General features: G+C 40.0%; 1 protein-coding gene across 2 annotated transcripts; it reads left to right on the forward strand.

Annotated features, from left to right (window-relative positions):
* The first annotated feature begins 2,187 nt into the window (after positions 1-2,187).
* LOC117257326 (LIM domain and actin-binding protein 1-like) lies at positions 2,188-17,976 on the forward strand. Of its 2 annotated transcripts, XM_033627472.2 has the most exons (10): positions 2,188-2,322; positions 5,269-5,408; positions 6,727-6,772; positions 10,620-11,024; positions 14,070-14,124; positions 14,419-14,516; positions 15,016-15,094; positions 15,280-15,311; positions 15,425-15,558; positions 15,707-17,976. In XM_033627472.2, the coding sequence occupies exons 2-10, from the start codon at positions 5,290-5,292 to the stop codon at positions 16,788-16,790; spliced, it is 2,052 nt and encodes a 683-aa protein (XP_033483363.2). In that variant the 5' UTR covers positions 2,188-2,322; positions 5,269-5,289; the 3' UTR covers positions 16,791-17,976. The 2 variants fall into 2 exon arrangements, with proteins under 2 accessions (XP_033483363.2, XP_078020099.1); XM_078163973.1 differs by lacking the exons at positions 2,188-2,322; positions 5,269-5,408; positions 6,727-6,772 and adding an exon at positions 8,113-8,131.
* The last annotated feature ends 285 nt before the right edge of the window (positions 17,977-18,261 follow it).

The raw sequence follows: 18,261 nt of genomic DNA on the forward strand, positions 1-18,261 counted from the left end.
GCCAAAAATACACAGCATCTTCCTTAATTGGTTCATTAATCAAGTAGCCTATTAAGCGTTGGGTTTTTGTTTTTTTCCATTGTTGGCCCTGGACATATTTAAAATATTTTGGGAAATCTTTATTTGTGTGAATGGACTGCTGTTTGTTTAACCCTTTGAAACCTGAGCAAATTGGCTGGATTTCTGTCAAAAAAATGGGAGGAAGGCAATGAGCAGCAATAGAAGAAATGACCCCCAAAATTTGCATGAAAGTAGAGAAAAGAGAAAACTAAAAACAAAAACAAAAAAACAAATGACCTGGGAAAAAGTGGTTTAAATTATAATAATTCCGTACCATATTTTTTAAATATGTGGTAATAATAATTATACATATATTTTCCCCTAGCTTTTTTCATTTTTTACTTTTTTTTAAAATAATTTTCTAAATCTATACTTTTTTTTGTTATTTGTGGGGCATTTTCTACCAAGTTGCTCATTGCCTTTTTTGCCTATGTTTTTGAAAGAAATCACACCAATTTACTCAGGGTTCAAAGGTTTAAACAATGTCCTTGGTTGGGTCTCTATACTCCTATGGAAACAACTGGAGCTCTAACATTGTAATAGGTTCCTTATTGACTGTATATTTGTATGGGTTAGGTAACATTAAAATGTGGGCATGTCCACAAACACCTCCTGTCCTAGTTCCTGCAGAATATACATTCAATAGGGTCTTTGTAAGAGACACAATGATACTTTCGACTTCTTTATATAGTTTGTTCTATTTTAATGCCTAATTTATTATTGATTACATATCATAATTTATTATAATTTAAACATTTTGAATATATGTTCAACCATTTTCTGTTTGCAGAGTGGAGTGGACTACAACTACATTTCAGTGTGCCATCCTGTATTGTATGACAATACATCCTCGAATAAATCTTTCATGAGACTTTATTCATTTTAAATAATCAAAGCACTTGCTCAGGGACTGACAAAAACAAGAGTTCAGGTCTTTTCAAATACTGTTAACAACTTTGTGTTCTTTGCATTTCATCATTCTTAGGAGCAAGAGGAGAAAACAAAATTTTATTTTATTTTAATTTTTAGGTCATATAGCGTATACTGTAGCCTATTTTACTTCAACGGAAGGCAATCAAAAACAATATATCAGCTGATAAGTTTATTTGTAAGTATTAAATGCCACTAAAATCAAAATTGTTAGTCATCTGGATTCTGTCATTATCAGCTTGAAAATAATGACATCAGTGTTACATTAGGTTACTGGATTACAAAATTGTCTTTTTCTCTATGCTGAGGTATGCAACTTAAAGGTATAGCTTCATTAGCTGACATAGAAAACTGGACCAATGTGTTTTCCTTTGGTTGGCTGGTCAGTAACAGTAAAACCTTGAACATGAAAAACTAGTTCTTAAACCACACTTTTACTTTCACTCTTGGTCACAACAGAGTTCTCCACATTAAAGCCACAATCTTCCAATTCTCACCACACCACCCAGTTGGCTTTACAGTATTTAGAAGGCAAATGTAATGCAAACATCCAATGCACCATGCACGGCCTATTTCAGATCCCATATACAGTAAATAATGCAAGACCTCACAAACGCACTAGTGTTTGAAATTTTTCTGTTGGTGTGCAGGCACTTAGCTAAAATGAAACCTGTGGTGAAGCTGTATGACACTTGTTCCTACATTGTCACCTTTGCTTTAAGAGCATAAACATGTCTGAATCAGAGCTCGCTCTCTTTTAAATGTATTAATTGTATGTCTGCTCATTTCTTTCTTCTCATGTTTGTGTAAAGCACATTGAGCTCCATTTTGTTAACAAAAGGTGCTATATAATGTTTAATGTTATTAGTAGTATTGTTGCCTTTACTACTATTATTATTGGTATTATTATGTTATGAAATTTAGCATAGTCCCTGCAGATCCAGTTCTGCTCTGTTGAAGAACCCTGAGTTGTTCAGTATGCCTTCTCGCTCTCTCTTGTCTCCCTTCTCGTGTTTTCTCTTCGCATGAGAAATGAAAGAGTAGGTTTGCTTGTTCTCAGGAATTTGGGTGGGTGGTATGCAGGAACACCACGCGCCTTCGCGTGCGCTCACACACACACACACACACACACCCACACACCAGGTAGGGGTAATGCAATACCTAAGGTCATTGGTGCATAAACATCACGTGACCCAGCTCTTCCACTCCCATGACACCTTTCTGTACACTCCACCTCTGTCTGTCCACACCGGGCGGTGACGCAGAGGCGGCAGCGAGTGTCAGGTGTCTCAAGGTTTCACAAAAAGAGTGACTCAACGGAAGTTCGGACAGGTAAGACCAAACTCACAGCAAGGACGTGGAAATAGATGTAAATAACTCGAGCTAGGCCTGTTTTAGAAATACCAAATGTTTGTATTTTGACAAGTCGAGCGAGTCTGTTTGTGTTTAGATTGAGGCGGTGATTTTTATATTAACGCACGTGCGCTTATAGTAGTCTGTCCTGCTCTCAAAGGACTCTCTGTCTGTCGAGATGTCGATGCTAATCTTGTCCAGCTGCTGAGTTTGTACTGCCGTCCTAGGTTGTCACTTTATTTTCATTTGTCTAAATACAATTTACATGTAACAAACTAATATGACAGAATATATTTAGTGTATCGACAGTTTGGCTTTTTGTGCCACCAACAGTCTCCAAGCCCAGTGTCACACACCTGAAATTAAAGTTCTTCAAATACCATGTTAGCCTCTGAACAATGCCAATCTTCAACATCAGTGATGTGTTATTATTGTATCGCCTCAGTGCTTATTGTGTTTTTTTTTTAATAAGAATTGCGTCTTAGGTCAATCATGCGCCAAGCAATGCGGACTCCTCCTTGCTCATGAGTCATTGGCCCACTGTATCTGACAGTGTTGTGGTTACTTGTTGTTAAGAAGAACTTTCCTCAAGCAAGGGTTAAAGGTCAGTGTCCACCTTTCACTGATAACAGGTGATGGAGATAAAGGTAAACGCTGGTGTTTAGATGATCAGATTTCAACAGCTCATATATCAGATAGCGTGTAATGGTTCTAAGGCTTTGCTTGCAGTGTCTCTCACCCCTGGCTGAAGCAGGGCCACCTTTGTTTACTTTTGTTACCTTTGTTACCTCTAATTAATAACGATTTAGTTACTGACCTGGCTCCTAAAGGTTTAATTCATCATGCAAGGAGGTGCAGAGGTAAAGCAAAGAATCCTTGGGGCAATGTGGAGCTGGCACAGCAATTAAAAAGAAATTAAATTCACCTGTTGTCGTACAAGAATGTTAAAATGATCATTAATAATACTGCAAACTTAACCTCTAAATCCTATGTCTGACCTGGTAGAAGTTCCAATAACAAAAGTCGAAACAAAAACTATTACCTGTTGGACTTATAAAGGTTTTTGCACGTGGTATGTGGGGACTTCTGTTTAACTTACAAATAATTTTTTGTGCACTTTTTATTTGGATTTGAACAGTGACCTACATTTCATAATCAGTAGGGATGGTTTGCACAGATAAAATGTTAACATTAGCTTCTTATTCAGTGCTGTAGTGACAATTTCGTGTCTTTAATCTCAGGCTTCTAAACCAGATAATTCAACAGAAAGTCAGAATGTAAATCATTAGATTGTTTTCACATACAGGAAAAACACACTATAACCCCACCCTATTATTTATTTAAATCACAAACATTTCCTGCTGAGTACCGGCATCGATTTACAGATGACAGCTCTGTTTAGCTTGGCTGTTCTCTTTGTGCACTTGTGTACAGCGAGAAGAACTTGAGTTTGGCTCTCAACCCATGTCATTTTCGAATGGACTTCTCTCATATGTTTTCTTCTGTTGCTCTGGCTTCTTTCAACAGTTTAAGGATATGCAAAAGAGGCAGATTTGTGACTCTAAAGGCAGTGCACCTGTGTTATCCTTGTGACAGACTGGTGGTAGACCTGCCTGTCATCCAATGCGTATTGGCTTGGTATCCTGCAAAATGACTCACAGGGCAGAAAGGAGAAGTTAACAAATGATTTCAGCATAACATTTGTGTGCTTAAACCCAGATACCGATTCAGCAGAGACTATACACAGCACAGTATACAACTGATCTATAGGCAAGGTAAACTAACTCGCCCATCAGGCTTCAAAACCTGTAGCAGCAGAAAACAGCCCCAAGCTTTTCAGATGTAGGAAACCTAAGAGGAGTCCTTCAGCAGTGTTGTGTTGTGTATGTTGTGTCCAACCGAACTTTGCCTCTGCTCATCTAGACACACTAGCCTGACAGTAAATGAAAGTAATTGCAATTAATTATATATAATTACACATCATTATATAAAATTACGTATTGTATTTATTTCAGTGGGTAACACTGTAGGTAATGCAGTCAGGAGTGTCAGGGCTGTGTTGCAATTCAGTCAGTCCAAAGTCCTCACACTGCTTGTCACCCATATCATATGAAGTGGTGATGTAATAGGTGCACCTGAGTGAAAAGGCCCACGTAGTAAGAGAAATTATTATTGAGTGTATTAGCTGTGCACAGTGGTGATTTAACCACATGGTTATGATATACTGTCTCAGCACTAACAGGGGGATTCATGGTCTGACATTAAGATGTCTCTCCACACACAGAAACTGCAACAGACACTCATCATCCATCCGCAGCACGTATTTAAGTGTTGGTTTGTCCGAGCGAAGTTAGAGAAAAACTGTGTGTGCTATGCAGTGTGGTTGTGGGACACTGCTTTTGTCTGGTCTTTTGTGAGCGTTGCCCATGGCGAGTTGTCCTCTCGTAATGATAATGTGCTCACGCTCTTGTGCCTCCATCTTGCAGTCATGCAGCACGAGCCGGAGTGCAAGTTTGAACCTGTCGGTGTGTTTGTTTGCATGCATAACTGTATGATCGCATATATAGGTTACCACTCTTTGGTATGTGTGTCAGGAAGGGGAGGTGTGAAGAGGTAAACTGATGGAGAGCATGGTGCAAACATGCAGATCAGTGATCTCAGACAGCAGATAGTTCCCGTACAAGCATAAACCTGGACTCTGGCACCGACCCTCTGAAGAGTCTGTACACGTTGAAATAGTTTTGTCATGCCATGTTGTTAGTATGGTGGTCTCACTCACCTGGTAAGAGCTGAGCTGATGGTTAAAGGTATGACTGAAGTTCAGTTTGCTCCGGTAAAGGTTTGGGATATAAATTAGAGGGGAAGAGTCACTGTATGTGTAGTAATAATGAACATTGCTAATTGGTGGTTGTGTTTGTCTTTCAGATATTCAGCTAGCTGCCAGAGATGGAAAGTGGTCCATTTAATCGGCGGGCCTGGGCAGCACAGTCCTTGCGTGTCACTGCAAAGGAGCTGTCACTCAGTGGCCGAGGGAGAAACAATGCCCTCGCTGAACGCTTTTCCAAGTGAGTAACACCTGGTTTTCACTCAGTTTGTTGTTGATTTACACCTGTAAACTATCTGTAATGCAAGAAATGAATGCTAGATACATTTCTAGATAGAGCGATCATGTTTGGCCCACATGACTACCTCTTGATCTGAGAGGTCCCATACTGTAAAAAGTCAGATTTCCATGTCTTTTTTAATATGAAGCAGGCAATGTATATAAATACTGTGAAAGTATTAAAACACTGAAGCCACAGAGAAATGCACACAGTCTGTATTCAGAAATTGTGACTTTAAACAAGCTGTCAGGACTACTGTGAAGTTGTGATGTCACAAGTACACTACATAGACCGTTTCAAACTTGAAACATAAACATTATGAATGGGGCCCTTTGTATTTCTTGTTGGAATGTTTTGCATTGTATGTGAGTGACATCAGCTGTCAGGACGTAAACATGAACCCAAGCTGTTGCCTAGTAATGCAATTCCAGTGAAACAGTCTATAAAGATAGAAAGTGCCGCTACAGTGTGTTATAGTCATTCCACTGGCTGCACAGATGTGCAGAGACGCCGAAAGCGCAGTTGTGGAAGGAAAAAAGAAAAACATTCACCAATCAATGCAGACTTGGCTTTTTTGAAGGAAGCTTAAAGAGACAGTCGCTAAAACAGAGTGTTTCAGACAGAGAGTAAATACAGGTGTTCTCAGGCAGACAGTATGAGAAAAGTAAAGTGTTTTTGACCATTAAATCATGTAAATGTGTTCTAGTAGAAACCGAAAACACAAGTATGAACCTGTAAATGAGCATATTATGTGACCTTTAAGGACACTGCCAGTCTCCATCAGTGTTTAGATATTATGTTGAAAAGACTTTGGACAAAATGTGTGAGTTCTACTTAGGGCTGAGTTAGTTCAGACTGTTGCTGAGTCTGCGTGTGCATTTCATTTCTGCAGCCAGAAAACAAATGATTGCCCCTTTTTTTACAAAGCTGATGATGTATTAAAAGTGACTTCTCAATATTTTTATGATTTATTGTTGTGAATAATAATGTGCTTGTTTAAAATACATAAAGAATACTTGTTCTCAATTTGTCATTTAATCTAAAAAAATACTACCCCCTAATAGTGTAAGAATTATAACAAAAATGAAAGTGAAACTATATCTAAAATAAACTTTTAACAAAGTAAAATCTGAAAATTATAAAAAAAAAAATCTTTGTTTCACTGTACAGTTGTTAAATGACTTGCAAGGCTCTTGACTGAGGAAATGCCACGATCCTTAGAAAGTCTGTGTTTTTGTTTTGCGTCACCAGAGGTCAGTGTTGTTTCTGTGTCTCTCAGGTACCAGAGAGCGGCTGAGGAGTCAAGTGCAGAGAAAAAAAAAGGAGTAAGTATCTCTCTGGGGGATGCTTGAGACATTTAATTCAGTTTAAAGACATTTCATGGGATGTATGAATAGTAGTGTGTACAGCTGCTCCTGAATTTGATACAAAACAAATGTAAGTTGATGTTTCACATATGAAATCTGAATCTGTGATGCATTTTGTTTGCAGCATTTTAATGGGCCTCTCCTGGCAACCCACATGGTTAAATGAACTGTGTGTGTGAAATGTGTGTATGCTGCATGTTTGGCTTCATTTGCTCAGTAGCTGCTGGTGGTGCTAAACTAATTATTGAGCACACACACACACTCACCATGCCAACACACTGTCTGGGCCAAATGTCTTGTCTTGCCCGACCTCTCATTGGCCACTTGTTGCAATGGGCCGGCTATCAAACCCATAATCCCACTTCAGTGTAATCCCCTTACAATGCTCTTTGTGGATCCAACTGTAGGTTAGCTGCTTTGTCAGTGTGAAAGACTCATAAACAAAACAGGACTGAGATTAGATGAGTAACTGATCAGCCAACACCATGAAGAAATATAAGGTAATGTTTCTGTGGATGTGCTGTATGAAATGTGGCCGTTGTTTACCAGCGTGTGTGAGCCAGCTGCTTTAAAGGCTTGTTTGCTTCTATAGTCTTTGTTTAATGATCTGGCTAGTGATGTAAAAGACAAGAAGGTTTTTTTTATTCAGCAGAAACGTGATTTGAATGTATTGTTTGTGAAAGAAACTTTCCTGCGTTATTTACCTTCATGCTGTGTTTAAAGAACAAAACTTGAAAGATGGTCTGAAGGCAAAGTTCTGTCCATGTTCTGTTGACAGGTCATCACTGATGAACATTTCAGTGTGAGTCATCATAGTTTGTTATCATTTCAGGAACCAGTAGTATATGAGGATATGAGCTGATGCCACTATAAAAGGAATTTGGAAGTGTAGTTCAAATATTTTAGGGTAACACAAGTTTGAATGAACAGCGCAAAAGACCATCTGTCTGTCTGTGTATGAGGGTGTGTGTGTGTGTGTGTGTGTGTGTGTGTGTGTGTGTGAGGGGGAGTTGGGGGAAGGGGGTCTTTTTAAACACATCAATGAATGATTAGTTCATTAGATAGATTACATAGATACAACATTAAAAAAAAGTAAAACAAAATTGCTTCTCAAAAAGATTTGTTGCTTTTCTCTTGATTATAATGGGGGCTTTGAAACTCTTCAGACTCTGGTATCCTGTGAGCTGCATCTGTGATTATATAATTCGTTCATTTATTATCCATAACTGCTTATCCTGGTACAGGGTCGTGAAGTGGGCGGTTGCTGGAGCCTATCCCAGCTGACATTGGGCAAGAGGCAGGCTACACCCTGTACAGGTTGCCAGACTATCACAGCGCTGGCACATTTAGACACACAACCATTCATGCTCACAATTTAAAGTCACTCATTAACCTGACCTGCATGTCTTTAGACTGAAAACCCATGCTGACACAGGGAGAACATGCTGACTCCACACTCACACTCATCATCAGATTTAGGGATAAATAAAAAAATAATTGTGAAAAGAATCAGAGAAATTAGTTTCATCTACACCATTCACTCCTATTTTTATTTCATATACTTAACTGGTTAATTGGTGTTTGGAAAAATGGACATGTAATGACAGTGAGTAGTAGACTCACTGAATGTGGGAAAATTAAGACATACTGTTGAAATTAAACACATTTTTCTTAAGACATCTCAGGCTCTTCATCAGCTGTTTTGTAAATGGATGAATGTTTTCAGAATGTACTTGTACCTCTTTACACTAAACGAAAAAGAAACCTATGGAGGTGTTGTTATTAAGAGGTTAACTTATTAAGCAATTGTTTTACTGGTTTGGCCCACTTGAGATCAAATTGAACTGTGTGTGGCCCTTGACCTAAAATGAGTTTGACACCCCAGCACCAGTGATCAAAAAACATAAGATGGGTTTGGCACAGCGACCCATCTTTGCAGAATCTGGTTAGTTCAGTAAGAAATATGTTGGAAAAATCAAGGCATATTTATCCACGAGTAATTTGCAGAGGAGCATTCAGATGTTAACAGCATGTATTGTCTCCTTTATGCTTATATGCCCGCTTTAAGACTTCCAGCAATCAAGTCAGTTTCATCTCCAGCATGTACGGGATGCAGTTGTATGAATTTTAAATTATGTTAAACAAAGAGACTCCCAATTTTAGTCAGTTGTAGTTAAGGTAGCATTGTTAGGAAATACTTTTAAAACTGAGAAATATATGCCCCCCCCCCCCCCCCCCCCCCCCAAAAAAAAAAAGATAAATTGCCAGTGTTTTGCTTATAATTGTGGTGTGTCTTTTCATTTGCTGCCCTGACCTGGACTCAAGTTTAAAAACTAACTTCAGTCATTGGAGCTCATTTTTTGTGGAACAACTTCCCATAGAATCTGACCTCCAAGTAGTGTTTTGAAATTCTGTGCTATGTAGACACATTTTTTAGTGCTGTTATCATCCAAAATCATTTGTGGGTGGAAAAATGTCAATGCTGACATGCTGTCACAGCAAATCAAGAGTTAACTTTTCCCTGAATGTACCATTTCCTGCTCTGGTTTCCTGGGTATTCTGACTCTCTCTCTCCCTCTAGCTCTCTCTCATTCACTTTCCGGGTGTTAAAGGGGCTGGACTGACTCTCACGAGCAGATTTTGTCTAGCTGCTAACATCTGGGAGAGCTCTGTCTCTCAACACACTGACCTGTAGAGAAGGACCAACCAAAGGACTCACTTTTCCCTGCTGTTAAATTGTGGTTACAGCACATTTGGGTACTCCAACGAAGTTGAAGAGGTTTCTCCTTTTGTCTTTTTGCTTAAAAAACGGGAACAATCTTGTCACTGTCCAGTTCTCTCCGCTCACCCTGGACTTGCCTCACAAAGAGAGTAATTGTGTGTCAGTTTTTTCAGCACTTTGGGGGTTTTGTCCCATTTGTTCAGTTCTTTATTCTTATGGTCTGATTTCTTTCTTCTTTCCTTTATTACTATTTGTCTGTCTGTGTTTCTGCATGGTCATTTAACTTCCTTGTTGATGTACCAGATTTAGTTTGATGTTCTAATTCACAAAAGTTGTTCAGTCTTTTGACTAATTTTGTGTTTTTGTTTGTCATCTCTAATCATCATCTTTAAATTAGGTTGAACATAATTTTGTAGGGGAAAATGTGATTTTCATAATATAATATTGTTTAAATGTTTCCCACTGAGCTGACCTCAGCTGGAGGCTTGCCTACAAAAGCTCACAATGTTTTTGAAGATTTATTAGTTGATTAGTTTACTTATATGAGAGTGATTTATTCACGTGTCCACATCCTCTTTCTTCAACGGATCATTCCTCTTATATAATTAAGGAAGTTCCTGGAGGTCACGCAGCAGTAGTGTTCCTCCCGTTGTTCTGTTTGCTGCTCAACATGTTTTATTGTCATGAATGGCTGAGTGGTGAACAGAGCACTCCTCAGTGGTTTTTTGGGAAAGGTAAAGTTGTCGTGTGAAAAGGAATGCAGCCTGCTTGCACTGCCCTGTTATCTTCATTGTTGCCTTCAGCAGCCGCAGCAAAACATCTCCTTCCTGGACCAACTTTGAACAGCTGTTCACCTAATCTGTCAGTGAAGCCAAGCTCAGAGTCTGGCATTTCCTTTATTCCATCACACTGGATTGGGCTTTAAGCTGTATGTGTAGCACTGTATGTTTGTTGCCAGATAGAAATACTTTTAGCCTACAGATAGAACAAGAAGAAGACCAGAATCTGCTGTTGCTTTTGACTGGCAGTGTTTGAGAAGTCATTTTTACTTTGAACTTGTAATCTCTCTTGTCTTCCTCACAGTCTTCTGAGAGTGTGTCAGTGTCCTTGCGGTCTGGCAACCTGAGTGCTCTGAAGAAGCGCTGGGAGCAGCAACAGGACAAGTCCTCTTCCGTCCCACCACCTAGCCAGTCCAGCTCTCGCCACAGGCCTCCTGCTCTGTCCAGGTCTACTTCCATCACTGAGCAGAGTCCTCCATTAAAGAGCCCTGGCCCAGCCAGTCGCGTCCAGCAGCCCGCAGCAGCTCCAGAAGCACACAAAGGTGAAGAGCAGAGAGGGATGGACAGGGATGAGCTGACGCACTGTGAAAGACCTGAAAAGCTCGAGCAGCAAGTCCCCACCAGCCCCTGTGCCTCGTATGAAAAAGCCAGAGTGCCACTGAACAACCTGAAGATGAAGTTTGAGAAGGGAGAGGACACCATGGGCAAGGTAGTTACACACAGATCATTTTCTGCTTTGGCAGCTCGTTCTTCTGATACATTTGAGACAATCACTACATTTAAATGCACAAAATATTCCCTTTTTTTATTTTGGTCCACATGGACATATCCAAAAACCTCAAATATCCAAGTCTTTCATAATGTTTAAAAGTAGATGTGTCGCTCCTGAACAGAAATGTGGGCTTTCTTTTGGGCATGCATCTCTACCCCACAGTCTTGGAATCTCTTGGCTATTTGGTTTGTACAGAACTGACAGTGAACTGGCGAGAGGCTATGTGTCACAAACTGCGGTAAAACCCCCAAATGAGATGCATATTTTGAATATATTGTATACATGTCCAAAGGATGCTCCTAAAACCAGAATAACAATGGCATATCCCATATGCCTTAATCAGGAAATGCTTCATTCAGAAAAAGGCCTTATTCATAATATACAAATTAAATATGCTGCCTACATGACCTGTATCAAATTCAGATTTGGAATAACAGTGGAATATTATTGTGCATGTAAATGTAGTCACTGTGTCATAAACACTTTAACAAGCACTAGGACTTCCCCTAAATACATAGTAAGTATACTGTTTAGGTCCCTACAAAACTGGCACAGACGTTGTCAGTTTGTGCATATGTTCAGCATTAACTGAGACCATATTAATTTGCACAGATAGTTTGTGAATGAGGTTCTCGGCCTACTCTTTTCGCCAGCTTCGACAGCTGTGCATCTATTGGCCTTGTTTCTCAGGCAGTAACTGTAACCACAGTGTGGGTGGTTGAGATTTACTGTACTGATGTTGGTCAGCCCTGTAAAACATATTTTCTGAACTCCTCTGAAAAAAGGTTGGAATGCCTTTTGCATGTGGTTACTTTTATGTTGCATAACCTGAAGCTGATTTAATTAGCACCTTTGAAGGAACTCTCAACCACTTAGATCCTAATTTACAGGGTTTGTTATGCCCTAATTATCCTGCCTTACAGCACATCAGAAGTAACTGATACTAAACGGAACAGAACACAATAATTAGTTTATTTCTATTGTGAATCTGGGACTATGTAATTAGTTTACTCGTGTAAAAGAGACTGACCATAATGATATTTTTTCCCATTTAGCAATAACAGTTTAAGTCAAGCTGTCTTTGACTGGTTGATTCTCAGTGCTAAGCATAGCTTTGGATTTAAATTGTCATGTCCTTTATATTCAGTTTCTTTTCAGATGTATTCTTCCTGAAGTCCTCTGTTCCCTGTATTCTTTAAAGTAGTCTTGTTTTACCTTGATTCAGGTCCCGACTCTCCCCCACCAGTTTCTGTCTCTCCCTTTCACTCTGTCACAGTGTCTTTTTCGCTCTGGGCCCAAAACAACAAGCACTCCACTCCTCACCTTCCATAACAGAGGAATGCAGGAACATTCCTGACCCAGGGCTGCTTCTTTCTTCAGAGGATCACCTCTGTGGAGCTTTATTTCAATTTTCATTAGCCACAGTGTGTATCCTGGGCATTAGTTGTAGGTTTTGTTGTATATGTCATATTGTGCAGTCTGGTCTGCATGCAGCCGTCACCACACCACTGCATGAGTTAATATTTATAATCGAATGTAAAGGACCACAACCCTTGTGTGTCTTGAGATTTTACTTAACTTGCACTCTGTCACTTTTGCTGGTGTCTCCAGCCATGGAAGTTGTTGTCTTTAAAAAATGCTTAACAGTATGACTAACGCCGATGTGTCACCACGAGGAAAGAAGAAGTGTAAAAGTCACTGGTGAACATTTACAGGATAAACAAGGAGTGTTGTAACACTGGCTGAAAAGGTTGAATTTATTCAGTAAGTAGGAACCCATGCCCCTGTCCAGCTGAAGCTTTAAGTGCTTTATAATGCAGTTGGTGTGTGGATTTAAGTAGCTGAGGAAGATATGTGGCACAACAGGACTCCACAGTCCCAGTGAGGCAGCCTGAAGGAATGGGCTATTTTAATTGGCCAAAACTCTTTTCCACTCATGTGTGCAGGATAACTGCTGAGAGAAACTCTCTGGTTTACTCATTATTGTTGGTGACACGTGAGCGTGCACGCACGCACGCATGTACGCATGCACACACGCATGCACACAAAGCTCATTCTTTTAGTGAAGTGCAATAGAATAGTTTTGGTTATTTGGACGGCAGTTCAGAGGCATGTTGGTGGCTGTCCTCGCAGATACCTGTCATTTTTCTGTGAAAAACAGAGGTCAGACTGGTCAGTGGTAATAACTGGTTACTCTCATACTAGACCTGGTTTGTCTTCAGTGAGGTGTAGCTGAGATGGAGCCTGCAGTTTGGTATTTGGGACATATGTTCCCAAACACTTTGTTATGACACTATGTCATAATAATTTGGAAATCTGTGGGTTTGGCTATATTTTTATACTTTTATGAGAACACAACCAACTCATATCTTGTATCTGTTTTACACCGAGGACTCAGGTTCTTCCCATGTTTCTCAACACAGTATGAACCTGTGTGGGATGCTTTTATACCAGTCCTGATGACTTGGGAAACGTGTCCATGTGCGAAACAGGACAGGCCTCACATACAGGCTGTGAAACCTGTACTTAACCATGAATACCTGAATATTTTTGTCTCAGAAAAAAGGTAATCAGACACAAACTGAACCACCTTTACAATATGCTGTTTCTACAAAAATCTATTCTGTACATTGCTGAAAAATTACAGATGATAGAAGTAAACAATACTGACAAATAAAGTGATATTTTCTATGTAGGTCCACTTCATTGCATCAAAATTCTCGTTGCAGCAGTATGGTGGTCTAAAAAAACTCTTATCAGATATAGGAACATAAATTCAAAGAGTTAGCCTTTTAAGAAAGTAAAAAAGTTTAAGTAAAGTTTGTTTGGCTGAAAGAAAGAAAGAGTAAGGCTCTGTAGATCTGACAATGTTGCACATGTAATGACAAATATAATGATTGATACATGCCATTAACTAATCAATTTATAGCTCCAGTTTTGTAAACAGGACCTCTAATTCCACCAATCATTTTACTCTTACAGGGCGGCAGGACAACCCGTCGCAGCACTTCATCAGAGGACATGGACCAACATGGCGGTAAAGACAAACACGCGCAAACACACTCAGCCCTTTGAATAATTAACTGGGGTTCTGTACTTATCAGTGGGTGTGATGCAGTACACAGAATTAAATTAACTGTCATCTCCTAACCCCTAACCTACAATCACAAAACTACTGATTTACAAGCAGTTTTGTTTTCCGGGAACACAGTAATATGTGTCACAACTGGATCGTGAATAGTAATTCTTAATCTGAAGAACAATCATTTGCTGTTAAAGTGAAATGCAGCCACAGTCAAAGTATTAAGTGTGATCATCTGCTCTGCTGTAGGTCTGTCTGTGCCCAACAGAGTGTTGGAGTCCACATCCATGAAGGAGAAGATGGCCAAGTACCAGGCTGCTGTTTCCAAACAAGGCACCACTCGCTCTGTGAGTTCATGCAATAGAAGCTGAATTCAGAACAGATATAATCTCTCTAAAATATACTTAACCTTTGTGATATATATTTAGAAGTGTGTCTTTTCTAAATGAATGAAAATTAAGAAATTTCCCAATAATTCATAAGGATAATTGCTGTGAAAAAAAAAAAATCATGTATAGGTTGATAATAGTATTCCCAGATTAATGGAGTTTGCCCTGACATTAAAAAAGATAATACATTTGACATTTTTAAGACAACATGATCTGAAATAAGTCATTTCTCATGCACCAGGTTTAAAGGTGGTAGTGAGTGAGGCAACATTGTTTACTGGTAATGTACATGTCTTTTTCCACAGATCTAGCTACTTACATTACTGCATGTAAATTGTTTGTTGTCTTCCTTTGTCCTTCCTACACCAGAAAATGGAAGAACACACAGCGGTTCATTATGTAACTGCGAGTTGACGAATGTTTGTTTCCCTCTTTTCTTTTACTTTGTTTCCTCCAGGGTTTGACTCCAGAGGTGTCTGCTCCAAAAACATCTGCACCAGTAAATCAGAAATACACTCCTGCACCTGAGTGCAATGGTGAGTCTTCATGGATACGTTCATGTTCTTGATAAAGAATTGCCTGTAATATAAAATGTGAAACAGAACATTAACCACAATATTAATATATTCAGATTACTCTGGCACCCAGAATGAGATACAGTTTGGTTGGATTGACCTTTTCAGCGCAGTGACTGATGTTTTGTGTGTTTGATCTGTTTCAGGGGAGAGCAGCGAGCAGTCCAAAGCATCCAGGGTGAGTCAGTCATCACAACAAGCAGGAGACATGCATGACTCATAGAAAGAAAAGTCTAATTTCAGCTTTTGTTAATTGTTATTTATGGATGTATGTGACTGCTGTGTGTTTAGAAGTTCAGCCCACCGGTGAGGGAGACATGCATCGCTTGTCTACAGACGGTGTACCCGCTGGAGAGGCTGGTGGCCCTTCAGCACGTCTACCACAAAAGTTGCTTCCGCTGTGTTCACTGCAGCACCAAGCTCAGGTTAGTCTTACACTGTCGCACATTTCCTGGAGTTTCATCATGTCTTTTGATCTGATTTCTATTTTGAAATGCCTCCTCAGTGGCTGACTGAAGAACTACAAAGAGGGACATTTGCTAAATAATATCTTTTGCTACTCTTTATTTCTAGTCTTTTGAACTATGCCTCTCTGCATGGTAATGTCTACTGCAAGCCCCATTTCAACCAGCTGTTCAAAGCTAAAGGCAACTACGATGAGGGCTTCGGCCATCGGCCTCACAAGGAGCGCTGGGAGCCTCGAGGTGATGGAGAAGAAGGTGAGGAAGTGGTGACGCCGAAGGAAAAAGAGGTACCAGCATTGGTGACACGTCCAGCTGAGAGTATCTCAGACAATGAGGCGACTCCAGCTGTGGAAGAATCCTCACCGGTTAAGGTTACAGACCTGACTGCCTTACTGGAGACACGTGCTCAGACACATGCCAGGTCTGAGGAGAAGCTTGAGTCTACAGAGAAGCCAGCTGAGAAACGTAGGCTGAGGATCGCCTGGCCTCCCCCGGCTGGTGAGCGCCACTCTGTGACAGAAGCACTCAGTCCGGTCACGGAGGGAGTTTCTTCGGGCCGACCCTGGAGAGCCAAGTGGCCCCCAGAGGACGAGGTGCCATCATCCTTCCAGAGCACAGAGCGGGCTGAACTGAAGAGCCTGAGGAGGAGCTCTTCTCTAAAGGAGCGCAGTCGGCCTTTCACAGTCGCAGCTAGACCCAACCCCGCAACCAGCCTGGGACCCAGGGAACCTCGTCGCCCCCTCAAATCCTTGCTGGAATGGAGAGCGTCATTTGAGGAAAAATACCCATCTGAAGAGCCACCCAAGGAAAATAAGCCAGAGCCTCAGCAAGTAAAACAAGAGGAAAAGAAAGAGAAGACGATGCCTCAAACACCCAGTGAAGATGCAGCAAATGCAGCTGAGGCCATCTCAGAGGAGGACGTGGAGACTGAGCAACAGGAAGAAAGAGTCAAACAAGAACAGAGAGGAGAGGCAGCAGCAGACAAGACGGCGGTAGATGGAGGCTCTCATAGAAGCATCTCTCCGGATATCTCACCATCACCCTCTCCACCTTTACAGCCAAAACAGAACCGCGCCTCCCAGGATGTGGGCTTCTGGGAAGAGGACAAAGAAGGAAGTGATGCTGAGGAGCTGAGCGCAGAGGATATAATCAAGAGGAACCGCTACTATGACGAAGAGGACTCTGACTCATAGAAACATCTCCGTCCACCATGTAACACTTGGTGTACAGTTTTGTTTGGTCAGTTCATAGGTAGATTATAAATGTAGTTTTGCCATATTTTATAGTGTTATAGGAGAGATGCAACAATGTGGAATAGGTATGTGTATGTGCATTCATGTTGCAATAACTGCCTTTAATTGTCAAAATACAAATATTTGATTTTTTTTTTTTTTTTACATTTTAATTATATACTGTAAAAAAAATTAATGCAACTTTTATATGTCTCCTGATTATACTGGAAGGTGGGCCTCTATTAAATTGAATCATCTCTTGATAATTATATGCACCATCAGTGGCGTTTTATTTGCAGGTGGTGTGTCCGAAAACCATTATACTATATGTGGCACTTTAAGTGCTTTTTAATGACAGGCAGTGCCCTTGTGCTTCAAGCAAAGCAGTCATTATGTGTATTTTTGAATGCAGGAAACAGCGACGTATCTTCCACTTAGAAAGCACACACAAGTACTGCATTTTTAAGATGTTTTTGCAGAGTAAATGTCTCGGCCTTTTGTTGTTTATATTTTTACATATTGCCTCAATTTAAATTGTAAATTGAAGAAAAAACAAACCAAATGACAATGCTCTGCAGAAGGTTTAGGCAAACCAGCATTGTTTTGTCTTTTCTCTGTGTCAGTGCTGCCTTTGTGTTGTGTCTCGTCTCACAGGACTATCAGAGGAATTAAAATGACTGGAAATGCTGAACTACTATAGACCAGACAATATGCAGTGTGTTGCTTAATTGAGCCTTTATCTTCTCCCAGCATCTGAATACACAAACAGACGAGCCGGTAACAACACTATCCTGCAGGGGGCTCTCTGGTTTGATAAAGAATTTGCCTGCTCCTGAACTGCTCTAATCTCCAGAATAAAAGGAGAAAATATGATCAATCAAATACAACTAATCAAGGTTTCTGCTGATAGCTATTCTTTCAGTATAACATCTCAATACGTGTAATCTCATCGGGCCTTCTGGATTTGTGTTTAACAAATGTGATCCTTTTTATATGGTATGTAAACACTTTGTATTTTAATATATGCCGTGGAATATATGTTTGCACTGCAGAATATATTTTAATAATTTGTATAATGACACATTGGGCATTACAGTCTGAACTGTTGTTAAAAAAAACAATTAAAATGTATCAGTAAGGAAACAGAGTTTGCCGTTTATCTGGATTTTTACTATGAACAGCTTCCTGATGAGTGCCCTTTTTTATGTCTTGTTATGAGTGCCATCAATTTGAGAGGAGACAACTACAGTGAGCCAAAGAAAAGGCTCACATTTAACTGAATGATTGATATTATCTCCTCTAGAGAAATTAATGTTTTGGGTTTTTTTTTAGGTTTTCCAATATTTATACTCTCCTCTGAAGGCATCACGATTGTAAGCCCTGTTAATATTATCAGTGCTTACTGTTGAGCTGTAAGTTCCACTGTTGTAAG

This window comes from Epinephelus lanceolatus, chromosome 1 (assembly GCF_041903045.1).
Source record: "Epinephelus lanceolatus isolate andai-2023 chromosome 1, ASM4190304v1, whole genome shotgun sequence".
Classification (NCBI taxonomy): domain Eukaryota; kingdom Metazoa; phylum Chordata; class Actinopteri; order Perciformes; family Serranidae; genus Epinephelus; species Epinephelus lanceolatus.

Coding starts and splice junctions, on each gene's coding strand:
- LOC117257326 (XM_033627472.2), top strand. CDS start 5,290: ATGGAAAGTGGTCCATTTAATCGGCGGGCCTGGGCAGCACAGTCCTTG. Junction 14,125..14,418: donor GGACATGGACCAACATGGCG/GTAAAGACAAAC, acceptor GCTCTGCTGTAG/GTCTGTCTGTGCCCAACAGA. Junction 15,559..15,706: donor CACTGCAGCACCAAGCTCAG/GTTAGTCTTACA, acceptor CTTTATTTCTAG/TCTTTTGAACTATGCCTCTC.